The sequence below is a fragment of the Pteropus medius genome, unplaced genomic scaffold (assembly GCF_902729225.1).
Source record: "Pteropus medius unplaced genomic scaffold, Ma_sr-lr_union100, whole genome shotgun sequence".
Lineage (NCBI taxonomy): Eukaryota > Metazoa > Chordata > Mammalia > Chiroptera > Pteropodidae > Pteropus > Pteropus medius.
Window position 1 is genome coordinate 8,927,737 of NW_024340848.1, and position 21,326 is coordinate 8,949,062.

The window sequence follows — 21,326 nt, forward strand, 5'->3', positions numbered from 1 at the left end:
GATAATAGCATTTACAAAAAAACCCATATTTTTTCTAGTCTAATTGAAACTTTATATGCAGCTACAAAGCATTACATTAGAAGATGAGTGATAAATTGACAATTATTTGAATAAGCAAAATATAATAGCCAAACTGGTAGAAATGTGGACATTTCACAAATTCCATCTCCATTCTATGCAACTCTGCTTTGCCAAATCTTCCCATTAGGCCTATCTATACATTTGTATACATAGGTCCATAAGGGTACCTTGTATACGTGAGCCTTTCCGTGTCAGCTTCCAAGTGAAGATATTGTGACTAAACAGAGTTTGGACTGAGGTTGTCAGAGACAAGCCTGGGGCAGCTTAGCCTCTGTACAAGAAATGTCATTCTCTTTAGTCCTCCCTGACCCATGGCCACCTCCCATCATATGCATTTGGGCACCTGACATAAAGGCAGACAATCCAGAGACTGGTCACATGACATAAAGGCAGACAATCCAGAGACTGGTCACATGCCTTTGTTGTAGGAGCTGTCCCAATCTGAATGCTTCCTTGGAGATTTGGTTTTAGCAAACTGAGAGACTATAGCAATGTCTAGGGAGGGCAGAAGGGGAGGTAAAATAAGAGATGCCTGAAGCAAGTTGGTAGGGATAGAGAGACCCTGGAAAGTCACAAAACAGTGAGCAAAGTAAAGTAAGGATAAAAATTTTATCCCAAAACTTGCCGAGAGAAGTAAGTGGAGGGAGAAAGAGAAGTATTCCTAGACAGCTTTGCTTTAGCCTATTTTTAATTGTGGTCCCACTTTACTTGTATTTTTACAATAGTCCTTCCAATTCTTGACCATAAAAAGCAGAATGAAGCACCCACAATATAAACTGGAGACTAAGGAGACATGCTGACATTGCTCATTGTCATAGAATTTTATTAGCAGAAACCAATTCTTTCTGATGCTCCTAGTACGCGTTTCTGTGTTCTCCGTGCAGAGGGTGACACAATGTCTAATGCTGCTGACAATGGGGCCCCAGGGCAGGATTGGTTAATGAGCACAGACCACCAGGACTGAGCCTGAGACGTGCCTGCCCTTCTTCTGGAAGATTCACAGCTGAGAGGGAGCCTGCGCTACCAAAAATGCAGCTGAAGTTAGCGGGAAGCAGAGTGAGGGCTCCAGATGTTTAGAATTAGGATGACTGTAAACAAATTTGTATCCCCAGATCCACCGAGCCTGCTTTTTAAAATTATTTTTGTATCTGGTAAACAAACCCATATTCTCTTTTCTTGGTCGCAAATAGACTAATTCTTTAGGGAATAATACTCATACTGGTTCACACAGTTTGCTATTCTTTGTCCAGAAATTGCACAATTCGCACATCGACATGATTCTCTCAATTAGTGATTTTGAAAACTTGGGTATTCACCATAAACACTACCATTTGCAATTACTCTTCAAGACTGGTTTTATGTACACATGTCACCTAATTAATGTTTTTCACTTTGCTAACTTCAATGTCCAAATGTTACCTTAGCCATAAACACTCTTCACTACGTCATACAGTGACATTAAATTTGATACAACTGTCATGGGAGTGGGGCAAGGACATGAAGTAGCAGCATTTGTGTAGCAAACTAATCAGTTGATTATCTGAGTTTATGCCTGGAAATATCGCCTATGCATCAGTGACTAAGAAATGTCCACGCCTATTCTGCCATTACCTCTTCTTCAATAATTTGAATTATGGATGTCTTCAGCCAACCTGGAACACATATTTCAAGAAATTATTATTATTATTCCTACTTTGTCATCACTTCAGCGTACACAGACCAATGTATAGCAAGTTCAAAGCCTCCTTTTCATAAGCCACAAGAAATATGCTCCTCTGATTGCCTTCCACATTGCCTAGGAGAAGGGTCTGTCTTTACTCTCAACAGTCACATTTCTTTAGAGTCTATTTTCAGAGATAGAACCCATTAAAAACAACAACAACAACAACAAATCTCAGGAAGCTTCTCTACTAAACAGATTTGGGCAAGTTAGATAATCGCCCAATGCCTGATTCACTCCTTGTATGTTCAAACTCTGTTGAGTGTTTCAGTGTATTCGTGCACACACACACACACACACACACACACACACACACACCACAGATACACACGTGCATGTGCATCCTTGCCTTTGTATATATGGAGTGTTGCAAAATGATTGACAATAGAGTTGAAAGCTACTTAGAGTTGAAAGTCCTAAACCAAAACTTTCGTTTTACAGGGCCGTTGTTCAAGAGAGAACTGCAAATATCTTCACCCTCCAACACATTTAAAAACTCAACTAGAAATTAATGGGAGGAACAATTTGATCCAGCAAAAAACTGCAGCAGCAATGCTTGCCCAGCAGATGCAATTTATGTTTCCAGGAACCCCACTTCATCCAGTGGTGAGTACATCGCATCTCATGATCGGCTTGATGATTAAAGTGTTGATACAGGCATTGCCATATTGACCTAAAACATCCCCCACTACTTTGTTTCTGGCAACAATTAAAACAAGTAGCTTTGAAACTAAATGGATGCTGAAAATAGGGTTTTTAAAAATTATTTAAATGGAAAAATGTGTATGGAAACAATAGGCAAAGACAATTTCTAATCAATATCTGGGAAATCTATGTCACTCAGCTCTTTCTCACCAGTAAAGTCTATATTTAAACCATAAAATAGTTCTACATTTTCATTTAGAGTATGAATTGATGATCTATGTAAAGAAGTTTTGATGCCTAAAACTTTTTTTAGCCATGTTTAGCAAATAGATTATTTAGTTCAGTGGCATCATTTTAAGAAAGAGGAAATTGAGAAACAAGAGAAGTTAAATGATTTAGCTAGTGTCATGAAGCTAAGTGGTGAAGCTGGGACCAGAGCCCTTTGTACTGGCTGCTCCATCTGGAGCCTGATAGCAGCCCAAAAGAAGGAGGCCTTATCCACCTAGACCTTCTACCTCTCGGAGGCCTGCAAGGGGTGTGGCCGTTGTGGCAAGGGCCACAAGATTAAGTGTACTGTATTGTGTAGTATTTTCTCCCTGATTTCATGGTATTTCAAAGTATTTCCTTAAGGGTCTGGAAATTGTTTAAAGAATGAGGCCCTTGGGGAACGGACTGCATTTGGCTTCAGTGGATTTCATTTATATTTGTGAATTATTTGTCAAAAACAAGCTAATTTTTTAAAAAACAAAGCTAGTGAAGTGAGTGAAATTTGTTTTTTTTAAGTACACATACAAAAAAACTATTGTTTAAAAATCAGCTTTTATTGTATGAAAAGTCTATGTTATCAAAAGCTGCTAAATTAAAAGGGATAGCTACCAGTGGGTTAAATTTTCTTATTGTGTATCAGTGAGATGAGATAGGGGTGGTGGGGATGGCTTGGGAAGAGGAGAAAGAATCTGGGGAGATTTTTAGCACTTCTGCTCATCTCAAGGTTTCTTCTGCTCAAGAATTTGTGGCACAAAGTAGCCAGGAATCAGCTGGCTCCAAGATAAATAAGATATAGTCTTTTGGGGGTAGACAGACTCATGAAAAGGACTATTTGAATCTTATTTTAGATTCAAGCACAGAGAAGTATGATTTTGGATGAAGCAGGAAAGGCCGCTTGGAGGAGGTCCCAAATAAGTGCATCCTAAAGTATGAGTAGAAGTCAACCTAGATGTGAGGACAACACAAATAGAGTTCTGAACATATTTAATACCAAAAATAGACATTTAAGTGAATCTGTTTAAAACCACACACGTATAATTTATCGTTCTCTTCATTGATGCACAGATATAAACATTTTTATTAAATTACCTACATGCTAAAATAATTTGGTGATATGATATTAAATAATGTCTATGGGAACAAATTTACAACCACCAAGGTCAGCATAGTAACGCTGCATTATATATCTAACTCATTTTAATCACTTACTTCTTATTTATTTAGAATTCATAAAGATTGACCCTTTTACTCAATACTGGCAATGTTAATAAGAAAATCCCATTCCTGTTGTTAACTATCAGTTGAACTTTTTTTGAAAATTGTGTTTATGTATTATCTCAAATATTAATTAGAAATTAATACTTATGACTTTGAAAAAGAAATATTGCATTTCAATATTTTAATAGAGGTTTTAAGATCACTAGAAGTATTAGAATAAAAAGTGTGATAAACTTAAAAATCATTAACTCTACAAACAACTTCAGAGTCTCAGGAGTTAATTAGTGACTTAGTACAACATAGTAGGCCAAATAAGGGCCTTCAAAAATAAAGTACCTGGAACCTATAAATGTCACTTTGTAAAGAAACAGGGTCTTGAGATGGGGAAATCCCCCTGCGTTAAATGCAATCACAAGTATACTTGTAAGAAAGAGACCCAGGGAGACATGTACAGACATGTACATGACATGTACAGAAGATGAAAAAGGCAATGTGCCCATAGAGGTTGAAACTGGAGCAATGTGGCCACAAACCAAGGAATGCCAGCAGCCCCCAGAAGACAGTAGAAACAATGAATGGATTCTTCCCTAGAGCCTCCAGCAGAAGTGCAGTCTTGCCAAGACCTTGGTTGGCCCATTGAAACTGATTTCAGATTTATGGCCTCCAGAACTGTGAAAGGATAAATGTGTGTTGTTTTAAGCCACCAAGTTTATAGGATTTTGTTAGACCAGCCACAAGAAACTAATACATTGCTTAAGACAAATAACCTGATGAACATAAAGTAAAAAGTACCACTCCAGTTTTAGGTTTCCTTCTAAACTAACCTTCTCTAAAGAGCTGTGGATATTTTTCCACTCTCCCTATCTCCCATCCACCCTTAATCCCTTCCACGGAAATCTCTCACCAGTGACCTTCGTATTGCTAAACCAGTGGTCACTTTGCCTTCATTGCATTCGTTTGACCTCAGCAATATTCAACACATCTATTCAGTCTCCTTTGTGGAACACTCTTTCCCTCTCTGATCATTCCTTCTTCCTCTGTCTCCATTGCCCATTGTGCTTCTCTGCTGACTGTTGAGGCTGTTAAACATTGAGATTCCCAGCACTAGACATCTCTCGCATCTTCTCTCTCTTTTCTGGTCTCATTCATTCCTGTAGCTGTGAGTCATCCACAGGCCAAATGTATGTTTCCAGTCCAAACCTTTCCTCTGAGCTCCAGGCTCATATGCCCAACTTCCTGCTGGACGCACCTTTAAATTTCTCACAGGAACTTGACACGTTCAAGACTGAATTCTCTATTCCACTACATTCCCATTTCAGTAAATGCAGCCAGCAGTTTCAAACCAAAACCAACCAGACTCTCTCGTGTACACTTTCTTATGTTCGGTTCATCAGTAAGTGCTGGTACATCTGCCTTCTAGTCCATCTATTTCTCTACCTCCCGGCACCCTCGTCTGAGCTATCGACCTTTTTACCAAAATACTTTATAAGCATTTCCTTTCTAATCTTTTAATTTCCAGTGTATCCTGAATACAGCAACCAGAAGAATCTTTTTAACACATAAAGACATCATATCACTCCCTTACTTAAAACCTTTCAATGCTTTTCTATTTCACTGGGGACAAAGCCTAAACATGTAACCTTGATTATGATCTATAGTGTCATCTGTGATCTGGTTTCCACCCAGCTCACCAACTCACCATGGCCCACTCTTCCTGTATCCACTGAGACCAACCAAACTTTCAGTTCTGAGAACACAGAAAGCTCTTGCATTCCTCATAGCCTTTGCTTTGGCTGGAAGTATTCTATTACTTTTTACATGTTAATTTCATCTCATTCATAAGGACTCCAAATCTGTCCCCTGCAATTTACCACCAATCTCCTTCGCTATCAGTGAGGCCTCCTCATTTCTACTTATCCATAAAAATGATTTGTAATTTTCCTTGTTCTTGCCCATTAGGGTTTCAGTTCTATAAGTATACACAAAGTGTTCTGGCACAATGTCTGTACTAATAAATATTTATTGAATGAATGAAAATGCAAATCATTCTTTCCTCTCATAACCGTGTCTCAAATTCACTGTATTTGAAATTTTCCGTTCACCTTGTTCCTCCCAGCAGTTTTTCTCTCCCCATTTCCTGATAGGATATAACATGAATTCTTCCTTTCCTTTCCTTCCTGGCACACTGTCCCCCTCCACCACCACCACACACACACAACCTTCATATCTTTACTCAAGATAAAGAGCGGGTGGGTAGCCTTTAGTAGAATAGAGATTTAAGAGCCCATTCGATCTGGTCCTTGAGGATAAGGTCTTACATTGAATATTCTGCCCTCCAGAGATGCTTCTGGGAGTAAAGAGAGTAGATTTAAGGGATGTCATGTTTTAAGCCTTTCAGTTTGAGTGCCAAATACCTACCACCCTTTGAAGTCAAAGCTTTCTAAATGTATGAAATCTCACGCTCTTGTTTTTAAAAGTCAGTCGATTAAATTTTAGAGCCATAAATATCCCAGGCCACTTAGTCATTACTCCTCAGCACCAGCCCTTCCTTGCCACTACTAAATATCAAAGAACACGTGGGCAAATGTGTGTGTGTGTGTGATTGTGTGTGTAATCTTAGAATCTGGATCTACTGATGTCATGTACTGAGAAAGAACAGTGGAGAGTGAGAAGCTGGGGACAGAAACACAGAAACGTGGAGTGAAGTACAAAGGAAAGAAAACATGACCAGCGTTTCAGAAGCAATTTTCTTCCAGAACACTTTCTGTGGCTCTTGGCCTCCAGCCTCTCTAACGGCAGTTAGTGCTGAGAGATGATGAGGACCAAATGGATCCCATGTCAGACAGCCTGGCAACAGCCCTGCAGAAACCAGGGGGCCGATTCTGCCAATCTCTAGCTGAGATGCTTCCAGGAACAGAATCATTTGGAGGTGCTGCCCTTCTCTTTTCTCAGCTGCCAGCTAAGAACAGAATTCAGACACCAGGATACACTGTCAGCCCGGACTCAACCTCTGGAGTTTAATTTGAATCTGGGATCTGAGAACCACTTTCCCGAGGCAGCAGCGCCCCACACAGCTGTTGAGAGCAGCCCTACACCTCTTATCTGTAGAAGACCCTGGATGATTGTGGGACACAGCTGTCCGCCAACGTTCTCTCTTTACGCTCCAAAAACATAAGGGCAGCTGGTGTTTTTTTTACTCTTCTGTTTTAAGAAATTACCAACAAAATCTAGTGAGTGCAGAGGAGTGAAAATAGCCCCAGACTGGGAGCTAGGAGTCCTGGGTATTTTGTCCTGACTCTGTCTCAGCAGCATTGACCTTGGGTAATCCATTTAGTCTCTGCTTTAAATTGCTTTCACCTGTAAGACTGTGCAGTTCTCACTGCCACACTTGTTCCTCATGGATATTGACAAAAATTAAAGAAGACAATGTGTGTGAAAATGCTTTGAGAACAGCTGAATCTTTCACAGATGTAAGGAATTATTGTCGATAACAATAACAACAATAACAATAATAATATAGTGCCCATCTCTGAAAATTACCATAAATGTATTTTTTTACTAATTAACTTCAACCACAAAATAAAGAAAATATCCAATTGAATCTATTTTTATAAGGCCTATGAATTTTTAACTTTCAGTTTCACATGAAAGAAAAAATATATAAAGAAGAACATATTTGCTATATTTAATAAGATTTATATCTCTATTATTATATCACTATACTGATTACATTCCTGTTATAGAATCAATGGATAATTTGGAGGAAAAAACTTTAATACTAATTTTTTGTACTACTAATGATAGCTGCTATTTACTGAGTTCTGACCATGAAAAGCAGGAGAGAAATAGCACCAAGTTAAGCCTGACTCTTTAAGCTACATAGTTTTACTTCCCTTTTGCAGACAAAAGAATTAAAACTCAAAGAGGTTTATTTTCTGCCCAGGATAAAAATTAACAACTGGCAGAGCTCTGGACTTGAACTCAGGTCTAAAATTTGTGTTTTTACTTGTAAATAATACTCTCTGTGAACTGTTACAGCTATCATCAATAAAACAAACTAAAACATTCATTTGAGATAATTAAATTAGATAAACGAGTAACTTATATTTTTGAAAGCTAAATTTAGCTAATTACAGTAGATTTGTTGATATTCAAAAAGGTTTTGGAAAATGAGTTTTGAGGTTCTCATATCCTTATTGACAGGTACAACCTGTATTTGTATCATCATACTAACTCTGGCTTCAAATGATCCACAGGAGAGAGAGTTGGGAATTTGCTTCTAAAGAAAGTCAAAAATAAAAATGTAGTGGCAGACTCTTTTCTCTAAATGTTTATTTTGATAAATAGTCTCTGGGTTAAATTACTCATTTAGTACAATATTTTTTTATATTTATTTTCATTCCTCATCTTTGACAGTTGTCCTCAAACTGGGCCACACATCAGTCACGTAGTAAATTTTTAAAATGCAAGTTTCAAGGCCTCTGCCTAGACCTATTGAGTCAGAATTTGTATTTCTATTTATGAAATTCTGCCCCTCCAGGCATCCCTGATATAGCTGGTTCTTTCACTGATCTCTTGTGATTTATGACCTTTCAGAATTGATTTTTTTTAATCCTAACATTATATAGTCCTTATACCATTTAAATCACTTGGCTTTTTTTAAATAGTACTAAATTACAAAAGCTATAGTTACTGAAAACCACAACTTTCTATAATTATGACTCAAATGGGTTGAAAATGGAAAACATAGACATAAAATTTTAGAAAGTCAAGGAAGAAGAAAATCCTAACTGCCAACTATTTCCTATGTTGAGACCTCATGTTGCAACTTCCTTCCAAAGTGAATTTTATGTCTGAGCCATAAAGATCTAAGAGCCCCTCGTGGGAGTACTGTAGCAGCAGCTCTCTAAGACCATTAGATTCACCTCTTTCAGCCCCCAACCACTTCAGTAAAGACCTTCAGCCTCTCCAAGAACTCCGTGCACAAACTAGCAATAATTCACTGTTATCTAACATGATCATTCCTAAGAGATATTTTTATTATTGCTGTCAACGAAAATTTTGTTTAATAAACATATATTGTTATTTTCCCCATATGTTCAACAACTCATTAAGAGCTATACATAGACAACAAAAATGTTGCCAACAATGTATAAATAGAGAAGAAGCGTGATGTGGCCAACAGCATAGTTCAACATCATAAAATTGCATTAATATGTCATTGCAAATATTTGAAAACTCGTTCTAAAAATAAATAGGTTAAAAGTCATCTAATAACTAAAAAACAAACAAACCAACAAAAACCATTCAAGTCCAACTCAGTGTAAAATTTATTCTAAGAAAAATCTTTATCATCTCAAATTTTTAACATTTTTTTTTTAAAGTAAAGTTTGTTGTTCTCTTAAATGTACATTGTTTCTTTTCTGAAAGACATATTTTTAGGCGGGGCTTTTAAAAATAATCATCTCATTAAACCCATAGCATATTTCTTCTTGTCCCCGCATAAGGAGTATAGTGATAGAGAAGTTTACTAAGGTACTGTATGCCTTTATCACAGCTGCGTTGAATTTGTAACCTAGGAAACCAAACCAGCTTTTAACAGCCAATTGAAGAAATTGGCCAGTTGAAAAGTTCAAGATCTTCCATGCAACCTTTCGGGAAGGGAAGGTTAGATCTAGACATACTTGAGCTAGAACAAGAAGAAGCAGGTCTATAGAAAAACTGCACGTGAATTTTGATAATATTCAGGCTAGTGATAGAATATGGAAACATACTGGTAAGTCTGAGCAAAATAAAACCCCAAGTAATACCCACATTTTGAGAATGTATAAACTTGGTCAACTTGAAAATCAGACTATAATCAAGGTTTTTCTTTATCCTTCTCCCATTGAGAAACATGTAGGAGGAATCAAAGATTAAGAGTCAGAGGTCCATAGATTTTACTACATTAGCATTATAACACTCAATAATTTGGAATGATGTACAGTTAGAGTGAAAATTATTTTCTTGAGAACACTTTCATAGAAATGAAGTTTAATCTGTTCCATGTAATTAGGTTTGTATGACGTTCTCCTATGATTTTGTATGGTTTGGGGAAGAAAGGACCTATATGGATTTCATTTTTTTTTAAGCAAAATAAAACAGGGAAGTTTAATAAACTTTCATAGTTTAGTATTGATTTATGCAACTAACACAAAGAGTCTTGTATACAATGAATGAATTTTGCTCAAATAACACTTGCTGGTGATTTTTAAGTTTTATTCTAAAGATATCTTTGTCCTGTGTTGTCTTCCTTTAACAGCCCACTTTTCCTGTAGGTCCCGCAATAGGGACAAATACGGCGATAAGCTTTGCTCCTTACTTAGCACCTGTAACTCCTGGAGTTGGGTTAGTCCCAACGGAAATTCTACCCACTACACCAGTTATTGTTCCCGGAAGTCCACCTGTCACTGTCCCGGGCTCAACTACAACTCAGAAACTTCTCAGGACTGACAAACTGGAGGTACTTCAATTCTATTTGTGGTTTAAAATGCATTTGTGGTAGAAGTGTATTTCTATGTCAGTGAATGCTTGTAAGATATTACGTACATATTTATCTAAAAGTCATACATTCATGATTCTTTGGTTTGAATCCAAGGTCAAGTATAAAGGAAATTAGTCAGTGGGAAATGAATAAGTTTAATACAAACAAAAATCAGGAGTAAAATATTAACAACCAATGGAACACTGAATTAAGCACTGTATGGGCCATAGCGATGGCTCCTGAAGGCATCCAGCTGTGCCAGGCGTTAACCTTTGCTAGATCCTGAAAACGTCTGGCCAGTGGGGGACGCTCAGAGACAAGGGTAGGTGAAAGTAGGACTATGACTATTGATGAATTGGTATGACCATATTTCAATATTTTAAGAACTAGTATGGCTGCTCTACAATGTTGCAGAATATCAGCTCTAATTCTGTTGTTGATAAACAGAAGGAATTGGAAGCTGGGAAAATTTATCGATTGAGATAATTTCTTTAACTCAAATTCAAGTGTTTGATAAAAGTTAAGAAAATAAGTACACATACTTATAAAACATAATTTTTAAGTCACAAGTCAAGTCAACCCATCTGGACTTTACTGGGTAAAATTTCTCTTTAATCAAAATTAGAGGATTCATCCATTGATCTTACCTACTATATCCTATGACATTTATAGGATATTTTATATGGGTGTGTAAGGATTTTAATAGATTTTTTAAAGAGCTCCTTTAATCCCACTACCAATTAAAGTTGTTAGGTGATATAGTTATGGTTAGGATGTATGCTGAGCTTTGTACTGGATCCTTCGAGAGTGTTCTTTTGTTTAAATATTTACCCAATAAATCTTGAGGTCAATAAAATGTTGCTGCCTAATATCAGCTTCAGTCTAGAGTATATGAATCTCAAAATGAAAAGACTATAGACGAATCACTACTGTTTTGATCGAGTCTGTCCCTGTGAATGTTGAGTAGATCTTTCAGGGACTAGAAAAGTGTTCAGGGCTCCACCTGCTGGACTCATGGAGATGTATAGTGTTTAGGAGGTGACCCTGTGGTTTAGAAAACAAATTAAATCAGCTGAGCTAAGAACAAAACGTCCTTTCCAACAGGACTGGTGGACAAAGACATATGTAAAAATGATTCACAATGACTTAAGCAGAGCGGCTTTATTTCATTTCAAACCAGGATTGAACTCGGCTGCACACAGCCAACCCTTGGTAAATGCTTAATGGCTAGTCTACACCTCTGATGCAGGCTCAGACTAAAATCATTCCATTTATGGAGGAAGGCTTACTCAGAATCTATGGGGACATCTTAGCAATTTTATTTTGTAAGTTTCATGACCTAAAAATGGAATGTTGGCTGATATTCAAAGTAAGAAAAAGTAATTAAAATTAACAATTTTGTGATTTATCTGTTTACCCTTCAAACTTTCCCAAGTATGTTTACTTTCATAAGGCTTGAATGTCACATCAGTGACCCTTCATATAGTGTCACTGGTAACCAAGATGTGAACCACCACTTAAGCATATCAACTTTTGATTTCGAGCCTAAAAAGAAAATAACATAAAATTTTACTAGTAATTCTTCCCTGCTAACGATATTTATAAATATAAGTATTGTGTATATATGTTATTCATGTTATTTTATGTTATCAATATTCAGAGCAAAATTAAAGAATACTATATACATTCTACAGAAAATTTTCTTTATACAGTAAACTCTTGATCCACCAGAATTCTCAGAGCATGGAGCATTCTAGTTACTTGAGATTTCAGGATAACTAAAGACTAAGGAATAAAAAAAGGAATAACAACACACCAACACTTCAAACTCTATTCTCCTTCCCTCATTTATTTCTTTCTCTTTATCTCTTCCCATATTTCTCTCCTTTTTGTCTTTTCATTTTTATCTTTTCTATGTGCTGTCAAAAACAATAATATAGTAACCTTAAATGAAAGTTTCGGTGTGTTAGATATTGTAGTTCTTCTGGTTTATGATTCTAAGTTAAGTTATCTTTGCAGAGCAGGGGAGACCTGGGGAAAACAGTATTCAGCTTTACCCCATCCCAATTTTCCATCCTCAGAGAGAAAGAACAAGTTTGTTATTCCCCTAGCTTCTTTTCGGAGTTGTATGTATATCTATGACCTGGTGGCTTAAACTATGATGAAATTATCTCTCTATGCAAAAAAACTTACAATATCCCAGAGCTGTCAGGGTAGGAGATTTGCATATATATAGATGTACATAGATGTCAAAACTACCTATCTATCGTCTATCTATAATCCCCCTATATATAATCTCCAAATTATTATGTATCTAATATACGTATACTAGATATATAGAGACAATGGAGTCCTTGTTGGTCTTATTTTGGCTAAACTGCAGATTTTGACTTATTTTCTCAATGCAGAGACTCACTCCAAAGCAAAACTCAAAATAGTGGTTGTCAGGGATTCCGGTTACTTAAGTTATGGATAATCAAATTTTAACTGTAAATGGTACAAAAGCCACCGTTAAAAGAAAGAAAAAGCATTTATTCCTTCAAACAACAACAACAAATGGCTGTGCTTGCAGAGGTAGTTTTCGGTGGCCATCAGGCTTTCTTCTGCATTGTCTGCTCTTGTTCCCCATGTGTCCTAGGTATGCAGGGAGTTCCAGAGAGGAAACTGTGCCCGGGGAGAGACCGACTGCCGCTTTGCACACCCCGCAGACAGCACCATGATCGACACAAATGACAACACCGTAACCGTTTGTATGGATTACATAAAGGGGCGTTGCATGAGGGAGAAATGCAAATATTTTCACCCTCCTGCACACTTGCAGGCCAAAATCAAAGCTGCACAGCACCAAGCCAACCAAGCCGCGGTAGCCGCCCAGGCAGCCGCGGCCGCGGCCACAGTCATGGTAAGTGGGGCGCGCCCGCCGCGCACCTTCCTCCGCCCCCGGAGCCGGGGAGTTCCGCTGCGCGCGGAGGCGGCGGCTCCCGCCGCTGGGACTTAGACGCTCTCCCAAACAGTTGGGGATTGGGGAAGGCTGCTATTCCTGCTGCTCCGCTGCCTAAGTTCTGTTGTTGTTTCCCCTTTTTTGTTTTGTTTTGTTTTCCCCTCCTTCCCTTCTTCAGCACAATAAGTAAATCCCTCAGGTGCGGGTAACCAAAGGCGATGTGCCAGTGCCCTCTCCCAGGTCCACTTCTGCTCTGACACTGGGCTGTAACCAGCGTCCGTTCTTCCTCAGAGAGGGGCTCAGGGGCCTAGCTTAAGACGGTAGAAAATAAAGCTGAAGTAGTGCAGCTGGGAAACAGTCGGCGGCCCCTCAGAGAGCAGCTGCAGGAGCAGAGGAGATAGCAACAGGTGATCAGTCAGTGTCTGGCTCTTACCTATTCCTAATTTTTTCCCTCTTTTCTTTTATTAATCACAAAGGCGATGCTTCAAACTTTCTTGCCCTAAATGAAATTTCTTGCAAAACATCAAGTCACGAAACAGATGAAAATGGAGCTATACTGGCTGGTGCTTAAAAAAAAAAAAAAAGCCTCGAGTGCCTGAGTCATTGTACTGTCCTTTAAAGACCAGCAACAGCCTCCTCATTATTGTTTGAGAGCCTGTTACAGCTCCAGACTCTCAGGCTCCACCCCAGACCTTTGGGATCAGAATTCAGATTTTAAAATATCCCCGTGTTTTGTATGCACATTAACACTTGAGAAGCGCCTGTCTAGAACACTAGTTCTCAAACGTGGCTATATTTTGAAATTGCCTGAGAGGTCTTGAAGGGTTCTATCTAACACCAGCCCCTTCCCCCAAAGTTTCTCATTTAACTGGTCTGGGTGTGGCCTGGGCAGTGGCCATTTTTTGAAGCCAATTCCAATGTACAGCAAAGTTTGAGGACCATTGCACTAAGCTGCAGAACTTCCTAATTAATTCGTTTAATGTGAGATCTCTGGCTTATCAGAAGTCTATTTGAATATATGACAGGCACTATGCATTCATTCAAAACATTTAATGAGACTTGCCACGCATCAGGCACTTGCTGGGTAGAATAAGTAAATTAGGCAGATTTCCTTGCCTTGGAGGAGCATGGAGTTTAGTAAGTAAGAGTGACAATGCTGATGATGGAAATGCATAATTGGGTCCAGTGGGGCATGAAAGACTCAGCCAGTCCTTCCTTGGAAAAGACAGATATGGCTTTTGAGATAAAAGGTAGAATTTAAAACACAATGTTCTAACTAGTGACCATGTACCTCACACATTGATAACTGATCAAAATGCAAGGGTAGCTGTTATACAAACAGGTTCATATTATTCAACATTCTTTCCACAAATGTTTACAAATGCCTGGCCCCGTGATAAGCAACAGGGATACAGAAATAAAGGCACAGAGTCTGCCCTTTGTGACTGCCACTTAGTGTGGCACGTGTGGCTATACAGACCTCTCCAATCTGAGCTTCTTTCCAAGCTTCTTGAGCACTGGGTCCTTCATCTCTCTCACTGTTTCTTCTCAGAGTCTCTGTCCTTTTAGTGTTCTTCCTGTGTCTTTTTCATTCTTATGTCACTGGACATAACTGATTTTTCTGAATATACGAGTTTTTATATATCTGAGGATGTATGCATCCAACATATGAAAGTTGTTACAACATAGAGAAATTCTCCCTTTTTTTGTTCTAGTAAAAGAGTGGTTTTCAAAACATTATAATTGGGAATGGGAAGTGGAGGGAAGATGAAAGTAAATTGGTTACTTAATGCTGATGAAAATGGAATTCTTTTATATATTTTTCCAGTATGGACTCTGTTTTACCATCCTCTTAGTGAAGATCTCATTCTATGAGAAGTAAATTTTTTTCATTGTAATGATTCTTTAAGTCAGCTCCAATTTATCCTAACTGGTATGTTGATTGTTGGACATAAAGAACACATTTTTCCATTGAACTAATATTATAAATCATCACTCGGTATCAAGAATGTCCCCAAGGCTAGTCAGGACTACGTTAGCAAAAGACAAAAACCCAACTGAAGTAGCTTAAATTAAAAAGTTGGACTTTACTAGATCATGTAGTACCCTCCAAAAAGAGAAATAAAATAGGGCTCAGGGGTGCCTGGATTCAGAAACTTGAAAACCAGTAGATATCTCTCTTTGTTCTCTTTTCCGCTTCTCTTGGTATATCAGTCCATTCTCTAAGACAGGCTTCTCCATACGGCACTGACCATGGCTTTGGACATCTACAGGGACACATTCTTACATATTTGAAGGAACAATGTACCTACTATATGTCAATGGTAGGTGACCTGGATTAATGAAGATAAGAGAAGAAATGGCCATTTACACATAAAGGTCATTCTTCAGCCTCATATCTCTTTACCTTTCTGCACATTTTCATATCAGATTCATCAAGGTGCATAGAGGTTATTGCAGTGGATGTCAGTATATTTAGTTACCATAGTTTCCTGGATTGTTATACTGTGCCCAAATTTGGAGTTCCGATATTTTGGGGAATCTTGCAGCATCATCAGAGACAACCCAATGGAATGGAGTTTCAGAACAAAAGCCAGCTTCTTTCTGACAGTGACATGAAAATTACTGAATCTGTCATGTCTTTTTAGTTGAAGTGAGAGGTTCATTTGAAACTAGCCTAGGTTCACTTGGATAAAGCCAAAGTATTCTTACTCTAGTACCAAGATTACTCAGTACACTGAAGAAAAACTATTATTTTATTTCCTTGTTTAAAAGAACAAATAGAGTAATGATTTTAGTCAGTAGATATTAATATTCCTTCCATTCACCTAGGTTTCATATATGAACACAAAGAATTTCTGTAGTGCAACTTTTATTACTGTCCAGGGATTTCCCCATTGTCTTGATTAATTGGACCCTGAAAATGAATTTAAAGCTTTGATTCCAGAAAAAGAGATACTTATTTCCTTTAGAGCCTTATTTTTTTCTCACAATACCTCTTAAAACATGAGCATCATCTTCTCCAGAATTTTTAAAATGTGAAAATAAGCCAGACAGAGCTTCTATTTGGTAATTTTAACTCAAGGGTATGTGATCTTCAAGCAAGCACTCTTTTTTCACCCACACAAAAACAGAGTTATACAAGGAGATACCTACTTATTACAACATGTATAGGAACTTTGAATTCCCTCCTACTTGTCCATATCCTTTTCTTCCATGTTATAGTGGCAGCTCTGATCGTTGTTGTCAGGGTTTCCTGACTCCTCAGATGTGGCCCTTGCCTGTAACGCCTGGCATGGGCCTTGGTTTGCTTGCCTCAACTCACAGTTTGATGGTTTCTTGATCCAGAAAAAGAAAAGCTTTGCTTCATGTACACAAGCTGGAGGAGGCCCAGAAGGGGCAGAGGATCAAAAATGTTCGTAAGGCCAGCAAGAAGGAATGCCGAGTATCTGGCACATCTAGGGTCTCAATTAAAGAGAACTTCTTTCTCTATATAGGTGCCTAAAGTAGATTCCAAGATGCACTGGGCTTGGCTATCTCTAAAGTCTGTTCTAAGCCTGAAGATCTTTCAACATAGGTAAACATAAGCCAGGACTCAAATAATATCCTCTAAGCAGAATATCTGTGCACTACAACGCTGTATTATAACCTAATTAGTCATCCATATAGGTTTTTTAATGTGTTCTATTCATGGGCCTCAAAGTGTGAGGTGTGTAAGATGTTAATACAGATGCTCGATCCTCCAAGACTTTAGTGTTTCCTTCAAAGGGAAAGATACTTGTGTCTAGTAAAGATAACCCACAAGATGAAGTGATAGAAAGTCACTGTCCAGCTCAGTTTAGAGCTCTCGGTTTCTTTACATTCCTAGATTATTGTGATTTCTATGGAAATTAAGTTTCAGAAAACTAAGATCAGAAAAAAGCGAACATTAACCTTCCAGCCAATTATCTCTGGGAGAAATATTTAATATTTCTTTTCCTACTTTGAAATTTCATTAAATGATTCTTTGTTAAATCAAAATTTTGTTCAGAAATACCAGCCTTTGGGGACATAATCACTGTTCTAATTAGTATATCAGAAAAAATCAACCCAATAGTAGATTTGTTCTATAACTACCAAGGACTGAAAAAGTGAAAGGAAGAGTTGAGGCCAAAATGATTTGGAGTTTAAATATCCAATTAATGTTCTCAACGCACTCTATGAGAACAGGCTATGTAGCCATATATAGGTAGATTAAGCTAAAGAAAATGCATTATTTAGCAATATAAAATTACACAGGAATGAAAGATTTTAAATGAAAGTCGTGTCATGGAAGTTACATAACAGCAACTTGCATTTGAGAAAAGAACATCCAGTATAAAGAAGCTTTCTTATTATAACACTTAGTTTATACAAATGTTCACAATTCTACTTTAAGAATAATGATTTCACAGTATTTGATGGCTGCTATCAAGACTGCCATACAAAACAGATTCTCCACTGGCCATTCTAAATCTCTTCTCTACCTATGGTCCTTTCCACTTTATTTCTAGTCTCCATCCTCCATAGCGCTTCTATGAAATGATCTCCTATCATTTCTATACTTTGAATCCTGAATCATCAAATGATGATGACCAACTCTTTATTTTCCAAGGAAAATATCATTTACTATTTCCCTTTTGAGGGTTTAGTACTATCCCATTTTATTTCAAATGCCATAGTTCTAATTCAGAACTTTAGAACATAACATTTTGTATTTATTATATAAACCTTAGGGGTTTACCTATTGTGCTAAACATAAAAAGAGGGTATTTCATTTTTTATTTGCATTGGAGCTATTCCTTCAAATTTCTTTATTTTCACAGATTTCATTATAGCATTTTTAGGTCTTTTACAACAATTACCAAGGAATAGGAAAATTTTTTCATTGTAGTCTAAATCAATATTTGTTATTATTTCAGCTGTTTAAATGAAACTATCTGCCCAAAAGTATGGTTATAAGTTAAAGATATTATTTTACTTCTAATATTTCAAGCAGTTCTTTGCTATTTTTTAGCTGTTTGCTATTTTTAGCTATTGTACTTGTTCTAGTCAAAATTTCCGCATCTAATTAACTGGGTTGGTCACTGATCATAGCTAAAAGTACAAATAGAATTATTAAATATAAATTATTTTGATACTTGAGGACACTAACTACCTTATTAAAGGGTGTTTTCTTAGTATAATCCGGTAAGTTGTTAAGATAAATTGAATTATAATTTCAGATGTAGTAGAGATCATAGAATGGATGATAAGTTAGTCATTAGAAACAGTACAATGGAATAAAAGTGGGAAATTTGAGAAACTTACTGTTCAAATTCAAAACTTGTTAAGTTTGGAACCTTATTCTACATTGTCAAATCCACACTAGCAGAATGAAGAAAAAAATTGAGACAATTATCCATGATTCAGACAAAAAATTAAGATCCAAACTCAAACAGTTTTGCCTAAATAATCTTGTGTTTGAATATTTTTTTGCCTGAATTTTTTGTCTCAGTTGGCCACTTCATTTTGTTAGGCTAGATTATCATTAAAAGTTTTTTTAATACAAGTTAAAGATATAATCTTTTTTTTAAACTTGGATCTTATATACTTAGTGCATTGATTATTTTATATTTGAAAACTAACTTATCAGAAGTTCTTCAATCCTATGGCCCTTAAAAGTTTTCCATTTTTTTTCTGAAGCAATATAAAAAATGCTTATGGTTTGTATGCAAGCTGCTGTTTTAATTAACTTTCCTGAATTTCAAACATCTATATTTTACTCTCTTATATGCTTTTAACTAAGGTATAGTAGATGCATTTTTGCTTCAATACTAATTTAAGGTGTAATATTCATTTCTTTAGAGAACATTTTTGTTGTTGTGCATGCCTAGTGTTTTGTACGTTGTATATTGCATTCAGAATATTTTTTTCCTTCTCACCTATCCACAATGCAATGCCGTTCCCATGATGCACCTCTGCTTGCTGTTTACCTGTATGTTAATTCGCTTGAATCCCATTGGCCCACTGCCATCATGTGCTCGCTGCCTGTTATTAAAAGACTCAGTCGACTGCCAAAGCAATGAAGCGACCTCTCGAAGCATCTGTAGACCTGGTACTTTGACCTTTCACCTTTCGCTTTGCATGTAGCTTTTCAGAGAACCATCTGAGATTTGTATTACTTGTAAAGTATTGGTTGCAAACAATCATTTATTATTAAGTAATGAAAAAATTCAATAAGGTGTTTTGCCATCTCATTTTCATATGTAATATGTGAAATAAATTAATCCTAACAAATTTTAATACCTTTTCCAAAAGAGTGAAGCAAATTTAAATTACTTGGCTCGGAAAATAATTCTCATTAACCTTTAAATTCAAGAAATTGTCATTTAGTTAAAGACAAGAATGGGTACTAATAATAACACAAATGCTTCTTTTCCCCCTTAGAATAGTTTAACTCATTTTAAAAGCTGAAGCCATTTTTGTTGTTGTTGCTTGATAGTTTTTCTTTTCCTTAGTTGAGATGCACCATTTTGGGTTACAGAAATCATGCTTTTGCTCTCAATAACGAATTCTCACTCATTCGACATTGCTGCTATTTAAATTAAGGTGCATGGCAGAGGCATCTCCTTAGCTGTCATTTTTTAAAAGAATGTTGCAATTGATGATCTCTGTGGACACTGAAGGTGTGTTTACTTTGAGTTATACATATCTTATCCAATTCTTCACTTATAGGCCTTTCCACCTGGTGCTCTTCACCCTTTACCAAAGAGACAAGCACTTGAAAAGAGCAATGGTGCCAGCACGGTCTTTAATCCCAGCGTCTTGCACTACCAGCAGGCTCTAACCAGTGCACAGTTGCAGCAACACACAGCATTTATTCCAACAGGTATGTGCCCTGACAGTTCCAAGTCCTGTGTCTGTGTGCCCTTCTGGTCATGTGCTTTCTTCTCATTCCTTTAAGCTGTTCGGTGGCATCTAGTTTGCTTTTAAAGGTACAGTAACTACAGCCTGAAACTCAATGTCCTAGCTATCTAGATATATTTACCTTGCTTGGAATGATAGCTAAAGACTGTTAGGATTCTAAAGCCAAATATTTTATAGAGTTAAGTGACAGACTGAACCCATGAGAAGCAAATAGCAGTTAGCCCTTTTGGTTTCTTGTATTTACACATGCTATGTAAAACTGTTTATGTAAATAAGATCTTTTATGTGTGACAATTGAAATTTGTCATTAACCCTGTATGACCTAAAAATAGTAATTCCCATAAATACTAACCTTTTTTTTTTCTATTCTTATTCAGAGTACTAAAAAGTGAGGTTATTCAAATTAAAGCAATCCTCTACTCATATTTTTTACATCCATTCTGTCTCTCCTGCCATCCTTCTCAACTTCCAAGTTCACAAATATAGAGAGCTCTTATGTCTGGTTTCTAAGCCAATGCCTGATAATATCGAATACTAAGATACATTAACTCTATCATTCAACTAAGAGATGAATTATCTTAATCATAGAATCTCGAAGTTCAAAGGATTCTTAGTGATCATCCAGTTAATTGTTTTACAGATGAGAAAACTGAGGCCCCCTAAATGCGAAGTGACTCCCAAGGTAGCATAACTAATGAGAAAAAGACCTAGAACCTAGTTTCCCTGTGACTAGTCCAATCTACATGACATGACACAACCCGGGCCTCCATATGTGGAGGCCACAGAGTACTTTACAGCTTGGCATAAAACAGCAAATAAAGTGAAAAAACAAAAGTACAGTGCACGTTAACCCTCCTCCATTTCTTACTCACTGCCCTGACCATAGACCTACATACACCATTTACAGACACAAGAAGTCACCCTAAATTGACTGTGGTTTCGACCTTTGGTCTGTGTTAGAAAAAGGGATAGTATTCTCAATATAAATAAAATTTGCTAGAGTG

The 21,326-nt window shown here is 37.1% G+C and overlaps 1 protein-coding gene across 7 annotated transcripts in view; it reads left to right on the forward strand.

Moving 5' to 3' along the window:
* The window catches only part of MBNL2 (muscleblind like splicing regulator 2), a 150,166-nt gene that overhangs the window by 96,916 nt on the left and 31,924 nt on the right, over positions 1-21,326 (forward strand). For 3 of the 7 annotated variants that reach the window (XM_039837978.1, XM_039837976.1, XM_039837977.1), the window contains exons 3-7: positions 2,243-2,407; positions 10,233-10,433; positions 13,093-13,356; positions 19,457-19,510; positions 20,131-20,284. In XM_039837978.1, the coding sequence (XP_039693912.1) occupies positions 2,243-2,407; positions 10,233-10,433; positions 13,093-13,356; positions 19,457-19,510; positions 20,131-20,284 (838 nt within the window). The remainder of the gene's footprint in view (positions 1-2,242; positions 2,408-10,232; positions 10,434-13,092; positions 13,357-19,456; positions 19,511-20,130; positions 20,285-21,326) is intronic. The other 4 variants (XM_039837980.1, XM_039837979.1, XM_039837982.1 and 1 more) reach the window with 2 other exon arrangements.